Source organism: Sciurus carolinensis, chromosome 7, assembly GCF_902686445.1.
Source record: "Sciurus carolinensis chromosome 7, mSciCar1.2, whole genome shotgun sequence".
NCBI lineage: Eukaryota > Metazoa > Chordata > Mammalia > Rodentia > Sciuridae > Sciurus > Sciurus carolinensis.
In genome coordinates this window covers 1,960,351-1,976,618 of record NC_062219.1, presented here as the reverse complement: position 1 = coordinate 1,976,618, position 16,268 = coordinate 1,960,351, and the positions used below count along the sequence as shown (strand labels likewise).

General features: G+C 45.3%; 1 protein-coding gene across 22 annotated transcripts in view; it reads left to right on the top strand.

Moving 5' to 3' along the window:
* Positions 1-16,268, top strand: part of Afdn (afadin, adherens junction formation factor) — a 132,823-nt gene that overhangs the window by 70,356 nt on the left and 46,199 nt on the right. For 14 of the 22 annotated variants that reach the window (XM_047559543.1, XM_047559540.1, XM_047559556.1 and 11 more), the window contains 10 exons: positions 623-717; positions 1,574-1,836; positions 4,670-4,739; positions 8,526-8,644; positions 12,029-12,090; positions 12,191-12,396; positions 14,130-14,150; positions 14,880-15,025; positions 15,323-15,417; positions 15,825-16,090. In XM_047559543.1, the coding sequence (XP_047415499.1) occupies positions 623-717; positions 1,574-1,836; positions 4,670-4,739; positions 8,526-8,644; positions 12,029-12,090; positions 12,191-12,396; positions 14,130-14,150; positions 14,880-15,025; positions 15,323-15,417; positions 15,825-16,090 (1,343 nt within the window). The remainder of the gene's footprint in view (positions 1-622; positions 718-1,573; positions 1,837-4,669; positions 4,740-8,525; positions 8,645-12,028; positions 12,091-12,190; positions 12,397-14,129; positions 14,151-14,879; positions 15,026-15,322; positions 15,418-15,824; positions 16,091-16,268) is intronic. The other 8 variants (XM_047559560.1, XM_047559549.1, XM_047559559.1 and 5 more) reach the window with 1 other exon arrangement.

Below are 16,268 nucleotides of genomic sequence, written 5' to 3'. Positions count from 1 at the left end.
AGGCGTGCCCTGTGTAAGCAGGACAGAGGCCTGGCACTGCCACCTCCCCTCCCGTGGTGAGAGGTCATGAGTCATGAGTGCTCACAGTTCAGAGATGGTATAGTGACAGAACCCGGACAGACCCAGTCTTCCTTCCTGCCCTTCACTCCAGCTCTGCTTAAGGAACTGAGCACGTGTCCAGCTCTTCTCCTTAGTGATGGACGTCAGAGTCACTTGTCAGGAGTCTCACCTACACCGCATCCCGGGACAGTGCTCCAGGAGGTCGGGGTGTGCTGTGAAGGCGGCTGAAGTAAAGGCCCATGTGCCTTTAATGATCTTCCTGTTATGGATTCAATTATCTCAGCATTAGTGGCCAAATTTCTGGGCAGTGTGGTGGGAGCATTTCCTTATATGTGACGAGAAGATGGGGACGAGCAGCAGTCGTAGCACTTCATGTTAAACAGAAGCTGGTGTGGGTTCTTTGAAGTTTCCGCACCAGTTGTTGAGCTCTCTGATGCAAGTTGGAGAGGTCTTAGAAGTTTTGAGAAGAGAGCTGTAGTGTCTTTCCTAAGGACCCCCCTTTGTTTCAAATAGCAAGAACATCAGACTTGGCACGCAGAGCTCTCTCCCTCTCTCTTCACAGATGGCTCTGACTCCAGAGACAAGCCAAAGCTTTACCGCCTTCAGCTGAGTGTGACTGAAGTTGGGACAGAAAGGTTGGACGACAGCTCCATCCAGGTATGAAGTGGCAGTGCGGAGGCTCTGGCCTTGCCCTCCACTGTGGCACCCACACGTCATTAGCAGCGAGCGCACAGGGGAGAGCCTGCCATGGGGCTCACTCATGGGTGAAGGACTGCAGACCTTGCATTCACTGTTTCAGTGAGCGAGAGTGGGCCTGCTGCCTTCCTCGAGGGCTGTGGACTTTCTCCAGAAGATGGTGAAAGAGAGAACTGTGGAAGCTCCACAGTGGGTCCCATGCTCAGTAGCAGGCCTTCTGTGAGCAGGAACTGGGTGTAATTCTTGGGAGCTTAAAACAGAACTTAGCACAGGATTTGTTGCCTCGTTTGAACTCCTGCAAATCACCCTCAGTTGTCTTGATTCTCAGTTGTGAAACGGTGGGGTTTCCAGGTCTACATTCCTTCATTCTTAGCATAGCAGTGAGACGGGTAAGAGGGGAGTTTCAGTCAAAACCGTCTGTGTAGCTTCGGCTGTGAATTCCCTAGTCAGTGTTTATGATAACTGAATGCTGCTGCTGCTGCTGCTGCTTTCTTCTTCTCCCAGGGTCGCAAGGGAAACCAGTCTTTGTGTGTGTTAGGCAGGTGCTGCCACTGAGCTACATCCCCAGGCCAGTTGCTTCTTAATGCAGAATTGCAATATGCCTTAAATCACGTGACTAGATGCTAAAAATACTGTGGTATTTTGACAGCATTGCATGATTTTATACTGTTGGTGTTGGGGGAAATGTACTTAATAAAGCTCCAAGAATCCAGGGCTCATTAGATGACATTGATCATAAAAGGGGAACTCACAGTTTTCAGTTTGCCTTTAAATCTGTGCATGCTTGAACAAGACTCTGGCCCCCTTGTGCTTTCAGCTCTTTGGCCCAGGAATCCAGCCCCATCACTGTGACCTCACCAACATGGACGGAGTGGTTACCGTGACACCCAGAAGTATGGATGCAGAGACCTATGTGGATGGCCAGCGCATCTCGGAGACCACCATGCTGCAGAGTGGCATGAAAGTGCAGTTTGGGGTGTCGCATGTGTTCAAGTTTGTGGACCCCAGCCAGGACCACGCTCTTGCCAAGAGATCTGTGGATGGAGGCCTGATGGTGAAGGGCCCAAGACATAAGCCTGGGTGAGCCAGAGGGACAGTGTGTCCTGACTGGGAGTCACTTGACTGAGGTGTAAATGACTTGACTTTTTATTTTTTATTTTGTTTTAGTTTTGAAAAAAGTCAAAGTGGGGTTTGTAATTTTTGTCTCTATTCTTACTTGATTTGGGTTGGTTTCAGAGGGAAAAAAAGGGCATGACTTTATCTTGATGCTGGAATTTCTGATGGCCTTGGAATTGTTTATGGTTGGTCCTTTTTTTAGCCAATACACCAAAATGATACCTGTTCCTTTGTAGAAAATCATAATATTTCATGTGATCGTCTTGTGTGTTGGGATTTTTAAATTCTAGTGACGTGTCTCTTTCTCCCACGGTCACGGAGCCCGAGGGCTCCACGTGGAGCTTCTCTGAGGTCCTGCTGTGGCCGCTGCTGAACCCCAGGCCCGCCTGCATATTGGTGCGGCAGTCTTGAAGGACCACTGTGGAGCCTCTTTGTCATCTGTTTTGCAGGTTGATAGGCATTGATCTTAAAGACAGCTGCAGTAGCTCTTCCCCTGTGCTAGTTGAGCATTCTGTGAGCTTTCAGTCCAGAGAACAGAGTAAACCAGCCTGCCAGCAGGCTTCTCTCTGTTGCTCCTGTTAGTTTTTCCATGACATCCTCTGGTTACCCACCAGAGCTTACACTTTGGGCCAGGTGTTTTATTTAGATGTTGGTCTTTCTCCAAAATGAACACTGAATGGCAATCACACATGCAGGCAGAGGGCATTGGTTGAAGTCGATGGCTGTTAGATCTGTTCCCGGCTCCACTTGAGGTGAGGTTTTAGCAAATGGCCAAACCCCTCAGTTTCTAAAGAAAACCAGCCAGTGCCTTTACTCTCTCCTTCCTAGGAAAACCCGTTTATTTCCAACACCTTCTTCCATCTTTAAGACAGATTATGTGTGCATTCATCCTTCAGCCGTGTCCAGGACCACTAGTGTCCAGAAGTCCTTTCCAGCCCTCTCCCACTTCCTGATCCTGTTTCTTCTCACTGGTCTCTGGCCAAAATATAAGAGCATGGCTTAGGTTTCAATAAGGAGAATGTGCTGTGAAATTTGTTATTATTATATATTTTTCTGGCAATGCGATGAAAACTGCTTGTGGTTGACTATACCATTCATAAATTAGAAAGAGCTCTCTTTTTGTAAATAGTCATTTTGTTCTACTGTCCAGTTGCCACAAGCTTTTCTGAGGTAATTGCCAAGCTCTTGGACACAGATGTCAGAGCCCACCTCCAGATCCTTGCAGGCATCTACCAGCAGGTGGCAGACTTGGTACCGAGGGTCAGTCTGGGATGACGCACTGATGCATCATGTGTGCATCTAGTGTGTGTCTGTCGGGTGCCAGGGGCTGTGCTCCCACGGTTTCAGTACTGAGGACAGGAAGGTGGCACCCATCACAGCCATGTATGTACTAAGTCACTCTGGCCTTGCTCAGGTGCCAAACAGCACAGACGGCCCACGCTCGGCTTGAAGGAGCTAGCTTTGGAGGGAGGGTCAAAGAGCTCTGCATGGCGCTGTGAATTGGTCACTGGGTATTAATCATGAAGAGCAAGAAGGCAGCATACTGGTGTGCTGTCCTTAAGAGGAGCACAGGAAGGAGATGTGTGCGTGCAGCTCTGACAGGCAGCAGCATGGAGGGCCAGCTGTGTATCTCTGTCCCCGTCAGAGAGCCAGTAGCATTGGGCCAGCAGAGCACGTCCACGTTTTTGTGAATATGTTGGTGACAGATGATGATTAAGAAAAACTTGGGGATGTTTACAGAATGTTGATGAGTATTTTAGCCTGCAGTAAAATCTTGAACTTTTTTCAAAAGTTACTACTTAAAGCATTGTATTATTTTGCATTACAAGATAGTTTATTTTCTTAAGAGGTAGAGGAATTTATACCTGCTTTTCTAATTTGGAAAATCGTTTATGCTACTATAACACTTCCTTACTTAATTCTATAGATTGAACTTCAGTAAAAATTCTAAGTAGCATGATGGTTTGAAATTATAGACCATATATTTTTCAAATATTAGAACAAAAGAGATTTTCTTTTTAATTTTCTATGTAGCAGTCCAGAACATTAGCTGTTAATCACCTTTGATTCCAGGTGATTTTAGGGATCTTTTTTTCCTTAGGTTGGGACCAGTGGATTGATTCACCCTTTCTTTGTGCCAAAGAATATAGCTTACTTCACCCTTTTTACTCTGAAAAATGGTATTTTGTTTTATTCTGTGTTACTTTTTAATAATCATGCATTTAGAAGTTTTGGTATTTTGAGATATTTTTAAAAGTGTTCAAACTAGGATTTTTCTTGATTAGATGACTAGAATTATTGAAAGTTTCCCAGGTCTTTATTGTAGCTTAAGTAGTGATGTCCATGTGATTCATAACTCCGTCAGCTGTCTCTTGAGCAGGCGTCTCCTCAGCCTCTGTGTGCTCACTTTTGCTGTGGCTGTGTCCACAGAGAGGGTCCTGAGCACCTCTGCGCACTTCATATACATATAAATAAACTCTGTGCACTCCATTTATGTCATTTGCAGACCAAATATGATGAAATATCCTCTTTGTTTATGTCCATTTAGTTCCTTGTTATTCGTTTTTAGGAAAATACAATCTTCAGAGTGTTCAGTTCGTACCAGTAAGAAGAGTTCATAAGTTTACCATAGTTTTTTTTTTTTTTTTAAATTCTGTAAATCCATGTGCTGAAAATAAAGAATTTTCTTGACAATGTTTGAACTGTGGGATATTTAACTAACTGTTCTTGCTGAATTATCGAGAAACTTTGCCCTGTCAGTTGAAAATTAATTCCATGTTTCTTTTTATTCGGCCAGGACTGTTCAGGAAACAACCTTCGATCTGGGAGGAGATGTCCACAGTGGGACAGCACTGCCGACGAGCAGGGTAGGTGGTGGCACGTCTGTGACCTGAGAGGACGCCGTAGGCAGACGCACTGACCACGCGCTGGTCACGTGCCCACAGCACTCCGTCGAGACAGGCTTCACAGCGGCCCTTCCTGCGGGTCCCTGCTCTGCCATTGCTCCATAGTGATACACGGAGGCAGTTAGAGGACTGCTCCTTTCTCCCGTGCAGAGCTGTCATGCTTTCTCTTCCACGAGGAGCACACCTGTCCCGGGGCTTCTCCTGTGTGTGCCCACCCTGTCGGGGGGGCCTGCACTGCTCTCGTCACCCTTGGTGTGCGAGCTGACCTGCGCTTGGCCTCTTAGCCACGGCCTTCTCACCTGTCCCGTAGTGCTCATGCGATTTGTCCCCTCCTCATGTGGTCATCAGTGCTAGATCACAAGCCATGCTGGAGCTCTGTGGCTGCCACAACAGGCATTGTCTTTGTTTGCAGTTGTATGGTCTAGTTGGAACTATGGGCCATTTGGTTTGCTGGCCTTCTAGTTGCGTGGCAACTCACAGAACCTGGCACTTCTAGACCTTTCTAAGGGGTAGGCCCAGGGTGGGCACGGCATTGTACCTCTGCCTTGTACTGGTTGAAGCAAACCACAGGCTCGCCCCGCTCACCTTGGTTCTAGGGGAGGAGCAGCACTTAGGGTGTTGCTCAGGGTGGCCATGATGTAGCAAGGCCTGGGCGTACTCTCCCACATCAGAGCACATCAAGGGACCTCCTGGTTTTAGGGACCCTTGCTGTGCGCCCCCCCTGCCTCCAGCTGTCGAGTCCATTTTCCTGTTCAGTTCATATTGCAGTTTCTTGGGAACAGTCCTGAGTCATGGCTGTCTCCACTCCTGACCCCATACTCCAGTCTGCTCCTGCTGGCTCCTCCAGCTGCCAGAGAAAGCCTGGCTTTCTGCGCTGTCCTTTGTGGCAGTTCTCAGCTGTGTACCACTCCTGGATGTGCTTTCTTTTGATTTCCAGGCTGTCCTCTCCTGACCCTTCCCAACTGCCTGGTGGTCCCTGCTCAGTCTGACTGCTGGTTGGTCCTTTTTCCTTGAAGGCTTGTCTTCTGCAGTTGGGAGGGCCAAGCTCTCAGCCAAGGCCCCTCCTCTCCTATTTATGCATGTGCTTTTGGTAATCTTGCCCTGTTGCCTAAGCTTCACCATCTGACATTCATTGTGTATGCCTGTCATCTGACCTTTCCAAACTTCAGTCTCTAGAGGGTTGCTTGACATCTCCATGTGGTGTGTGAGTGTACTTCACAGTTAACATAGCTAGTACAAGACTGGATTCTCTTTTTCAGACTTACTTCTTCCCCTGGTTCTTCTCCATCTTTGTAAATGATATCACCGTCCGTAGGACATTGCCCAACACGAGCCTGGCGGAGGCTTCCCGTATTCCTTTCCTTGGCTCATCCTCTGACGGGAGCAGGCACACTGCGTGTCTGCCTCAGAGGGCTCTGGTTCAGCCTGGCATGATGGCTGCTGGGTCTCCCTCTCTGCCATCCTCCCACTTCAGAAGTGTGCGTGCAGTGCTGCTGGTGCCCTGTCTGGCTTCCCCTTCCCTCCTGATCTGCCAGCTCTGCTGCTGCTTGGCCCACCAGCCTGCTCCTGCGTGAGCCGGCCTCTCCCATTGGAAGGGATTGTGAGCTTTGGGTACCAGGTTCTTGCTCCACAGCCACTGCCGTGCCTCCCTTGCCTAGACAGGTGCTGGCACTTCATGTTCTCAGCACTCACCTCCTGCCTAGACAGGTGCTGGCACTTCATGTTCTCAGCACTCACCTCCTGCCTGGACAGGTGCTGGCACTTCATGTTCTCAGCACTCACCTCCTGCCTGGACAGGTGCTGGCACTTCATGTTCTCAGCACTCACCTCCTGCCTGGACGGGTGCTGGCACTTCATGTTCTCAGCACTCACCTCCTGCCTGGACGGGTGCTGGCACTTCATGTTCTCAGCACTCACCTCCTGCCTGGACAGGTGCTGGCACTTCGTAGTCTCAGCACTCACCTCCTGCCTGGACGGGTGCTGGCACTTCATGTTCTCAGCACTCACCTCCTGCCTGGACGGGTGCTGGCACTTCATGTTCTCGGCACTCACCTCCTGCCTGGACGGGTGCTGGCACTTCATGTTCTCGGCACTCACCTCCTGCCTGGACGGGTGCTGGCACTTCGTAGTCTCAGCACTCACCTCCTGCCTAGACAGGTGCTGGCACTTCATAGTCTCAGCACTCACCTCCTGCAGAGTCGAGCAAGAGCGCTAGAGCCAGGCAGGGCCATCTCTCAGAAGCAGCTGTCGTTGACAAGGCAGCCCTGGCAGGTAGAGAGAAGGGAGTGAAGAACGTGTCCCTGGCCCTTCCTGAACTGTGCACACAAGTGTTCCTCGACACGGTTCAGCACGGATGGGCAGATCGCTCTCTCCACACCTTTCTGTCTTACTTCCTTCAATTGTCACTTTGTGAACACGTTCTACGTTTTTAAAAGTTAAGTAAAGCAAACTTACGTGAATGTAAATCTGCCATGATTTATTTACTAGCATTTGTAACAGATTTTTGTTGCAAATTGTATTCCAGTGATTGACCAGGGAATTCGATTTCCGTGAGTGTGTCTCCTGGAGTGATTGTGGTGCACAGATACGTATATCCATTTGATTTCCATGAGTGTGTCTCCTGGAGTGATTGTGGTGCACAGATACGTATATCCATTCGATTTCCTTGAGTGTGTCTCCTGGAGTAATTGTGGTGCACAGATACGTATATCCATTCGATTTCCGTGAGTGTGTCTCCTGGAGTGATTGTGGTGCACAGATACGTATATCCATTCGATTTCCGTGAGTGTGTCTCCTGGAGTGATTGTGGTGCACAGATACGTATATCCACATCACAGTCGTCATAGCACTCTATGCTGATTAGCCCAACAGTGTCATAAAGTATTAATGACTTAATGAACTATGAGGAATAGATAATAAAATAGTGTATAGCCATTTATGACTCCATAATATAAAAATTAGTGATGTAAGTTGTTTACAGTATATGAAGAGTATTTTACAAAATGGGTTATATAATCCCATTTATGGAAAACATTAAAAACTGAAAAAATACATACTCAATTTTAATCTTTGAGTAGTGAGAGAAGGACAATCCTCATTTACCCCTTACCTATGTTCAATTTCTATAGTAGATGATTTCTTGCATGGTTTTTTGCTGCAGATAATTTATCATCTGTAACTTTGAATGTTTTGATGGTTTTGTCCTCTTTCTTGTGTGCCTTGCAAATGGTTAGGAATGTCTACTGTTTATAAGTACTTAACTATCATATCAGGTCTCCACATGATTTTGCTTTGTAATGATTAGAAATAAACTAGCTTCTGTGCTGAATTCGCTAGGTTTTGAGCTGTAAAATAAGTAGGCTTTCTAAATCTGTTCGTAAGACTGAAAAATAAACAAAAGACCCCAACTGCTTATGCTGTACACAGTTTTCAGCTCTTGGCCGGACTTCAGAAGAATTCTTGGGAGTGGAGTCATGTTGTCATTCTGCTGTATGAGAATCCTTGTGCATGGGCACTTTCCTTTTCTAGCTCACTCCCAGTTCTTGAAAACAGAAATGGCCAGTATTTCATGTTGCTCGCAGTGCCATACGCTTCGGGCATGCTGCTGACTGGCTGCTGGGCGTTGACCTGGCTGGGCTGTGCCTGCCCCACGAGCAGGCCTGCATCCAGCATCTGCCCACAGTGCTGAGTGCACCGTGCAGAGCCTTGTTTGCGTGCACACTGACACACTTTGCTTCCCTGGCACAGAGCACCACCAGACTGGACAGCGACAGGGTATCCTCGACCTCCAGCACCGCTGAACGAGGGATGGTGAAGCCCATGATCCGAGTGGATCAGCAGCAGGATTACCGCAGGCAGGAGAGCAGGTAGGGAGTGTTGTGTGTAACTGTGAGAAGGGAAAGCATTCCTGGAGCCCTTTGAGGCAAGAGATAGCGAACTACAGAACTGACGTTTTTAGAATGACATTTTAAGAATGCTTTCAATCATATCTTTAAGGTATTTTCTTTATGTGTTTCTGAATTAAAAAAAAAAAAAAATGCCTGCTCAGTAAGTGTGTCCCTCACTCATGCTGTAGTGTTACTGGGTTGATGCAAGCTGTACCTTGAGTTACAAGGTAGCTTTTCCAGATGGCCTGCTCTGTAACAACATGTGGAGAAAGAGGTTTTTACAGGATCTTAATCCTGATACCTCTTCTATTCAGAGGAAACTAGTCACTTCACCCATTTCTAGAAGAAATCTTAATGTTTAGAAAGATATAAAGCCAAACTGACTTTGAAGAGAATTTCGAAGTGTGTCAGAGTTCCCTGTGTGGCCCCTATGCCTGATGTGGTGGGCTCTCTGTGCAGACAGGTGGAGAATAGATGGTTTCCCCCCTGGCTTTATTCTTACCTGATCTTTAGGATAGAGTACTACTGCTTTCTGTTTCTTTTTCTTAAGATTTTTAATGTCTCACCTTAATAAGTTGAAATTCTGTGTCCTCATGAGTTCCCGGACAGTGTGTGTGTTAAAAAGTAATAGCAGAACCTTGTGTTGTTCAGTACATGGTGGAGGAAGCCATCTGGCTTTTCCCTGTCAGCCATGCAGTAGCTGAGGCAGGAGGTGGGGAGGCAGCTATTCGTTTTCCCATCTTCCAGCAGAGGTCACTGTGCATTGCAGAACTTCAGTGTCCTCCGTCCCAGTGATCAAATAGTATTTTAAAGGTACTTATTAAAGTGACTCGGATTTTATGACTACACCAATTTAATAAGTATCACTTGTTCCAAAGCTGTATATGTAAAGACAGTGAGAATGAGGCAGGAATGCGAGGAAAGGCTCTTCTGCTTTCTTCTTGTCTCAGTATCCACAAAGCAGCCTGATAACAGTTCAGACAAGACCCTAAGTCTTTACAAACTCATCTTACCTTAAAATATTTAATTAAAATGTGTTCTTATAAAAAGTGAATTTCTGACATATGATTAACCATCATATGGGTATTCTGACACCACGTTAACACACCACCCCTATTTATTAATGTTACACATCCTACGCAGACTTTCCCTCTCCATCTGGATTCACATCCTCACTCAAACTTCTATAAACTGGAAACTGTGACACATACTTCTTATTCCTTTACCAATATACAAGGGTGCTCCTTAAATACTAATTTTAGTTTAAAAAATCCTTGTATTGTCACAATTTGTTTTTCTAATCACAGTTTAACCTTATTTTTACCAGATTTGTTAAAATTATGAAACAAATAGTTTATCCAGGTTCATTTTGTGGGACATTAAGAAATTTAAAGTAATTGTCTATCTGCAGTTTAGGTGTCTGTAAATATAGCAGTATAAGAGAGAGATAGTCATTGAGAATTTTAAGTGTATTCTGTTTATAAGAGAGTCTTTGGGCCAGGCACGGTGGCACACGCCTGTGATCCCAGTGGCTCTGGAGGCTGAGGCAAGAGGATCATGAGTTTGTAGTCAGCCTCAGCAACTTATTGAAGCCCTAAGCATCTCAGTGAGACTCTGTCTCTAATAAAATACAAAAAAAGGGCTGGGAATGTGACTCAGTGGTTAAGTGTCCCTGGGTTCAATCGCCAGTACCAAAAAAGAAAAAAAAAGTGTGTCTTTGTTTTTCTAAATTATTGAGTTAAATCCAAATGGTCAAATCGTAGGCTGGAAAATAAACTTTGAAGAACCCAATTTGATAAGAAGGGGCTTTGCTCTTAGGAGTGCAAAGCTTGTGCTAATGCACACCGTGTTCTTGTTCTCTTTGTTCACCTGGTGCTCGGGGAGGGTGAGGTGAAGGGAGATTGATAACCCAGCCCCGGTTTCTCTTTTCTGGCTATCTGGTTTATTCATTCAGCGAGTGTACCAGTGATTCCAAATGCTTGCTTCGGCAGCTAACCACCAGCTGTCAGTCTCTGGAATGAAGTGTTGCTGCTGGCAGGTGGTCGCCCAGGGTCTGCCTCCTAACTCAGCTTCAGATGTCCAGCAGCTGTGCTGGCTTTCCATCTCGCAGATACATGATCTGTTTGAATTCGTGCTAATCTCAGGTTGATCCAAGTCAGTATTTAATGGAATGGATATTTTCCTTGCAGTGTAAGTCTCTAATCCAAACAACTCAGTTTTCTCTTGTTTACAGAAAGGTAGGACATGTGTTCCTTGGCTTCTGCTGTCAGTTTCCTTGATTTTTCAAAGATAGAGTATTTGAAAATTCTTACTGTTTGTTAAAATTGACTAAATGATAAAGATTTTGAAATGTTAGGGAAGCTAATCACTCATTTGTGTGTGTATCTAGCTTTTGGTAAATATTACATATAAAGTGTAGCTAATAGCAAACTAAAGAGTAATAAAACTTCACGGTCCTAATTATATATATAAGAGAAAGGGTATTTAAGCTAAGCACTATCCACTGGGGAAAGCAGGAGGTTTAAATTAGAATTGTGACTGTTTCTCTTGAATGAAAGTCTATGCTTAGCAGTGGCTTTAAAATGTGTTTTGACCATTGTCACAACAAAAGGTCACCCTATGCCTCACTGTTAGGTGGTGACCCTCTATTCAAAGAACCTCTCTTACAGCAAAGAACTCTTAACAGCAATAGAAACATCCTTACCTTTTGAATTAATTTGATCCTGAAAACCTGGAAATATGTAAACATACACAATGCTGATTCTTAGAAATGCTCCAAATTCTAGTTTTTTCTTTATTTTTATTTTTTGATAGTTCCATATTTATGTAATGTCAGGCCAACTGATTCAAAAGTACCTTAAGAAGACGGGAGGGTAGATGTCTTCAATGCTGTAATACTGAGTGGCAAGCAGAACCCTAGGAGTCTTCTTGTCTGGTAGCCATCAGTAGAGAAGGACAAATGGTGTCCCGCTTCTAGGACACGCTGGACTTGGGGTCCAGCTTGCCATGGCTCAGCTTCTCTAAGTGTCTCCACACTGCCACCTGAGCCATGCTGTAGTGGGTGCAGGACATCTGAGCCTTGTGCCAGCAGGAGTGCTTGCTGACAACCGGGATCATGTGTCAGAGCTGCTGTGGCATGGAAGTCTGTGCCCAAAGGAGCTGGCATCCAGTGGGTGTGCCGGTAAGGTTGCTCCTGTCCACACCCCTCAGTGTCTGAGGAGATCACCTGTGAGGCCAGGCTGCGCTGGTTTTTATTTCCCATTTGCAAACTCTGTAGGAGACTTAAAAAGTAGTTATAGAAATCTCCTAGGCTGCTAGTGATGTTGCTAAATGTGTGACCATGTTTGAACTTTCCTTCTTTAGAACTCAGGATGCTTCTGGGCCGGAACTGATACTGCCTGCAAGCATTGAATTCAGGGAAAGTTGTGAGTAATTTCAGATTCTGCTATTGGTGCTTTATTTCTTGTTCATTTTTTCTCCATATGATTCTTACATTCTCTTTTCTGTCTTACAATCTTTTTACAGCGGAAGATTCCTTTCTATCTGCCATCATCAATTACACTAATAGCTCTACAGTGCATTTTAAGTTGTCCCCTACATATGTGCTGTACATGGCCTGTCGGCATGTGCTGTCCAGCCAGCACAGGCCAGATGTCAGTCCTACAGAGCGCACGCACAAGGTCATTGCCGTGGTCAACAAGATGGTGAGCATGATGGAGGGGGTGATCCAGGTGAGTGTGGCAGGAGACTTGGGGTTATAGTACAAAGGGGTTAGCACTGGGACAGGAAAGGCCAGTTCTTCACACTTCTGGCCTGCTGCACATATGACTGTCCTGAGGCTCTTCTTTCTAGATGAGTTATAGCTAGAGTATAGAAAGTGTGTGCCTTAAGATGTTCAGAGGAAATATAGACTTTACAATTGCCTCAGTGGTTGTGAGCAAGTGTTGAGACTTTTGTGCATTTGTATAGCATTTTCCTTAAAATGACTATCGAAGTGTAATTTACATAATGTGAAACAGTTGTCTTTTTTGATCTGAACAGGTCAGTAGCAGTTAGTGCATGCACAGTGCTGTGTGACTACCCTGTCCAAAAGGCTCCATCACTGACTCAGGCCTGCCACTCCTGGCAGCTGCCACCTTCAGTATGTCGTGGGCCTGGCCTGTGCTATTCCCTGGGTGTGTCCACTGTGCTCTTGTGGGAGTGGTCTGTTTCTGATCACATACATAGAGGAGTGGTGGGCATCAGGACAGATTTCTCACTTAGGATGAAATCCTCTCATGAACCTGTCTTGAACCTCTCAGGACAGGAGGGTGCATTCTGTTGGTAGAATGGTTTGTTTCCTCTAAGTACTCTCTCGATCTACAGTTGACAAAATTGGGATAGCAGAGCTTCATTTGAGGGTTCAATCTTTTAAGTCCTTAGTGGTAGATTTACAGATTTTAAGAGTGTTTTACTCAGATATAACACTCTAGTAATATGATGTTAAATGATCGGGTAGATGGTTTGATTGTTTTCCTCCTGCAAGACCATTTGGGGGAAACTAAGGTGATCTTTTAATTCCCTCAGAATTGTTTTTAAAAACCAAAATGTTTTCTTCACATTCGATTAATTAGCATGATGTGATTACGGTGGGGTTATGATTCTCTTACTTAAGCTAAGAAATAGATAAAAAGAAAAACCATTTTATTTGGATCACCTTTTCACCTTTTTGTGACTTTGATATCATCATTTTATTGGCAAGCATGAGTTTCCTTTTCAGTTGTCATTCAGAGCCGCTGCTTGTGTCTCCCTTTGTTTTTGAAATTGAAAAGCACATCTCAGACTGAAGCCAGCCACAGACTGCCCTTGGTAGATATGTCCTTGCCAGTGTCCACTAGTCAGGGCAGCCACCGCTATTAGGACAGGGCTTCGAAGCTTCAGATTAGTAGACAAGAACTGTGACAACAAATAACTTAAATTCTGCTTCCAAAGTCCCATTTGTTCCCTTTTGTGTAGGTGCAATGTAAGTTCTTCATGCATTTTTAAATTCTCAGCTTTTGCTTTGATGTTTGTACTGGTCTTTCCTGTCTCTTTCATTTCCACTAGTTAACTCTGGAATGGACACTTAGCTCATGGGCCTTAAGCATACGGTGTCATTGAAGGATGTCTAGAAGTCCTTCCTTTGCCTATCTTTTAAAGAGATCAGTATGTTCATGTGTGTTTTATTATGACATCATCTTTATAGATAAACTAAAATTCATTTAATTACTGTGCCAATTTTAAGAACATGAAACTAATCCTTTATGTCATGTACTTCCAAAGCTGCTTCAGAATCATAGATGAAATGTAATTGGAAATAACATAACTGAATGTTGTACCTTCATGTCGTACCTTCATGTTAGTGTTTTGATTTTTTTAAACTGTCATGATTGTTTACACGTTTCTTTCTCTTGTTCTGCTGATTTCCCCGTCTGTTTTTCTCCAGGAGGTAGACCAGGTTGATCAGGTAGGACATACTGCTGGGAGCTGCTCCTAGCTGCGTTGGCTTAGCTGAGTTTCTCATGCTGCTTCCATGTCCAGTACGACACTATAGCACCTGGACTGAAAGTTCATAACCCTCATCCAGCAACTGAACACGCAGTACTAAAACCCCTTATACTGTGCAACTTTTATCAGCATTTCATAATTTCTGCTTAATGCACTTCAGTGTGGATATGAGATGACCAGAGTTCTGTTTCTTCTCCTTATTATTTGTCTTTGGTTCCTACTCTTTCTCTCATCTGAGGTTGCCTGGCCTGCACATGTGGTCGGGAGAGGACGCGATAGATCAGTACTGGATACTGAGTCGCATGGTGTCCATGCCAGTGACTGCGAGTATCAGGGTGGCTGTGGGTAACCACGGATACATTTGTGTATACTGCACAGATTACCAGATAACGCACAACCTACAATTTGGTGTTGTATTACTTGATATCTCCATTTCTCCACCGATTGCATGAACCAGAGCTGATTGACCCATGCCTGTGAACATGGGTCCTAAGAAGCAATTGCAGTGGCTGTTGCTTCCCATTCTCTGTATGCATCCAAATTCCCTCTGCAAGTATCTGGTATCTGTGGTCAATTGCTGGGTGGAAGTGGAAGGTACTGGTCTGTCCTTGCAGCTTCAGGAGCATCCTGTCTGTGGCTGTCCCTGTACTTGTGCCATGTTTGTGATGGAGCTGTGCTCTGCCCACAGAAGCAGAAGAACATCGCAGGGGCACTTGCCTTCTGGATGGCCAACGCCTCCGAGCTGCTCAACTTCATCAAGCAGGACCGAGACCTCAGTCGGATCACGCTCGATGCCCAGGACGTTCTCGCGCATCTGGTTCAGATGGCATTTAAGTGAGGAGCACAGTTTTGTAGAATCGAATTCTATCCTTTCTTGTTCAGTTTCCAAAGCGAGTGTCGGTGTTTTATTTACCTTAATTGAAGATAAGTGCTAAGGAGCATAAACCAGAGGTGTTGGTTGAGAGTCTTGGATTCACTGAGCTCTGTTTCAGGAATCCTGAAAATAGTGAGACTGTTATTTTTCCGAATGGAAAATATTTCTAAAGAGTGCAGGTTATTTCCCCTGTGGTAGCATGTCTGGCAGTGCTGGAGCGTGGTGCTGAGATGATCGAGCTTGTCTGATGCTTTCAGATACCTGGTCCACTGTCTTCAGTCAGAACTGAATAACTACATGCCCGCCTTTCTGGATGATCCTGAAGAGAACAGTCTGCAAAGACCAAAAATAGGTTCGGCTGTCCTGTGCTCTCTCCCTCCTCTCCCTTCATATTTAGCTCCATCTTAATGTTTAGAATATGTAAGGTTGTGTTTTTAAGTAAATGAGATGTCTCATTGAATTTGGCAGTCTTGAAAATAATAACTCGTAACCACTGTCTGTTTTGTTTATGAACAGTTTTCTTCTGGGCATGTCATGCTAGTCCTACTTTGAGTCTTTTGAGTGAATGTGCATGTGGAGAGTGGTCAGTTAATAACAATGAATACTTTAAGACCATGCACTGTTTCCTACTGGAGAGAGATTGGTACTTGTAAAAAGGAAGTCAACACAGTGACCACCATAGCTGCCATGTCTGAGTTTGGTGTGGTCCAGAAGTTCTCGGGTGACATTTGGCCTGTCTTCATTCTGTGTCTTGGACAGATGACGTGCTGCACACGCTCACGGGAGCCATGTCCTTGCTGCGGCGCTGCAGAGTCAATGCTGCTCTGACCATCCAGCTTTTCTCTCAGCTGTTCCACTTCATCAATATGTGGCTGTTCAACAGATTGGTGACAGACCCAGACTCAGGACTGTGCTCCCACTATTGGGGAGCAATCATCCGCCAACAGTTGGGACATATCGAAGCCTGGGCAGAGAAACAGGGTCTGGAACTGGCTGCGGACTGTCACTTGAGCAGGATCGTGCAGGTGAGTGTGGTTCCCATCCCAGGGTGATATATTTTATGGCGGATGTGTCAGGTGTGTGATGGACAAGAGTTTAGATGTGATGAAACTCAGCACCTCTTTTGGGTTTTCCTCTGTACCAATAGTCAAACGGTACGTTAGTACCTGGGCTGCCCTACAAAAGCACCACAAACTGGAAGGT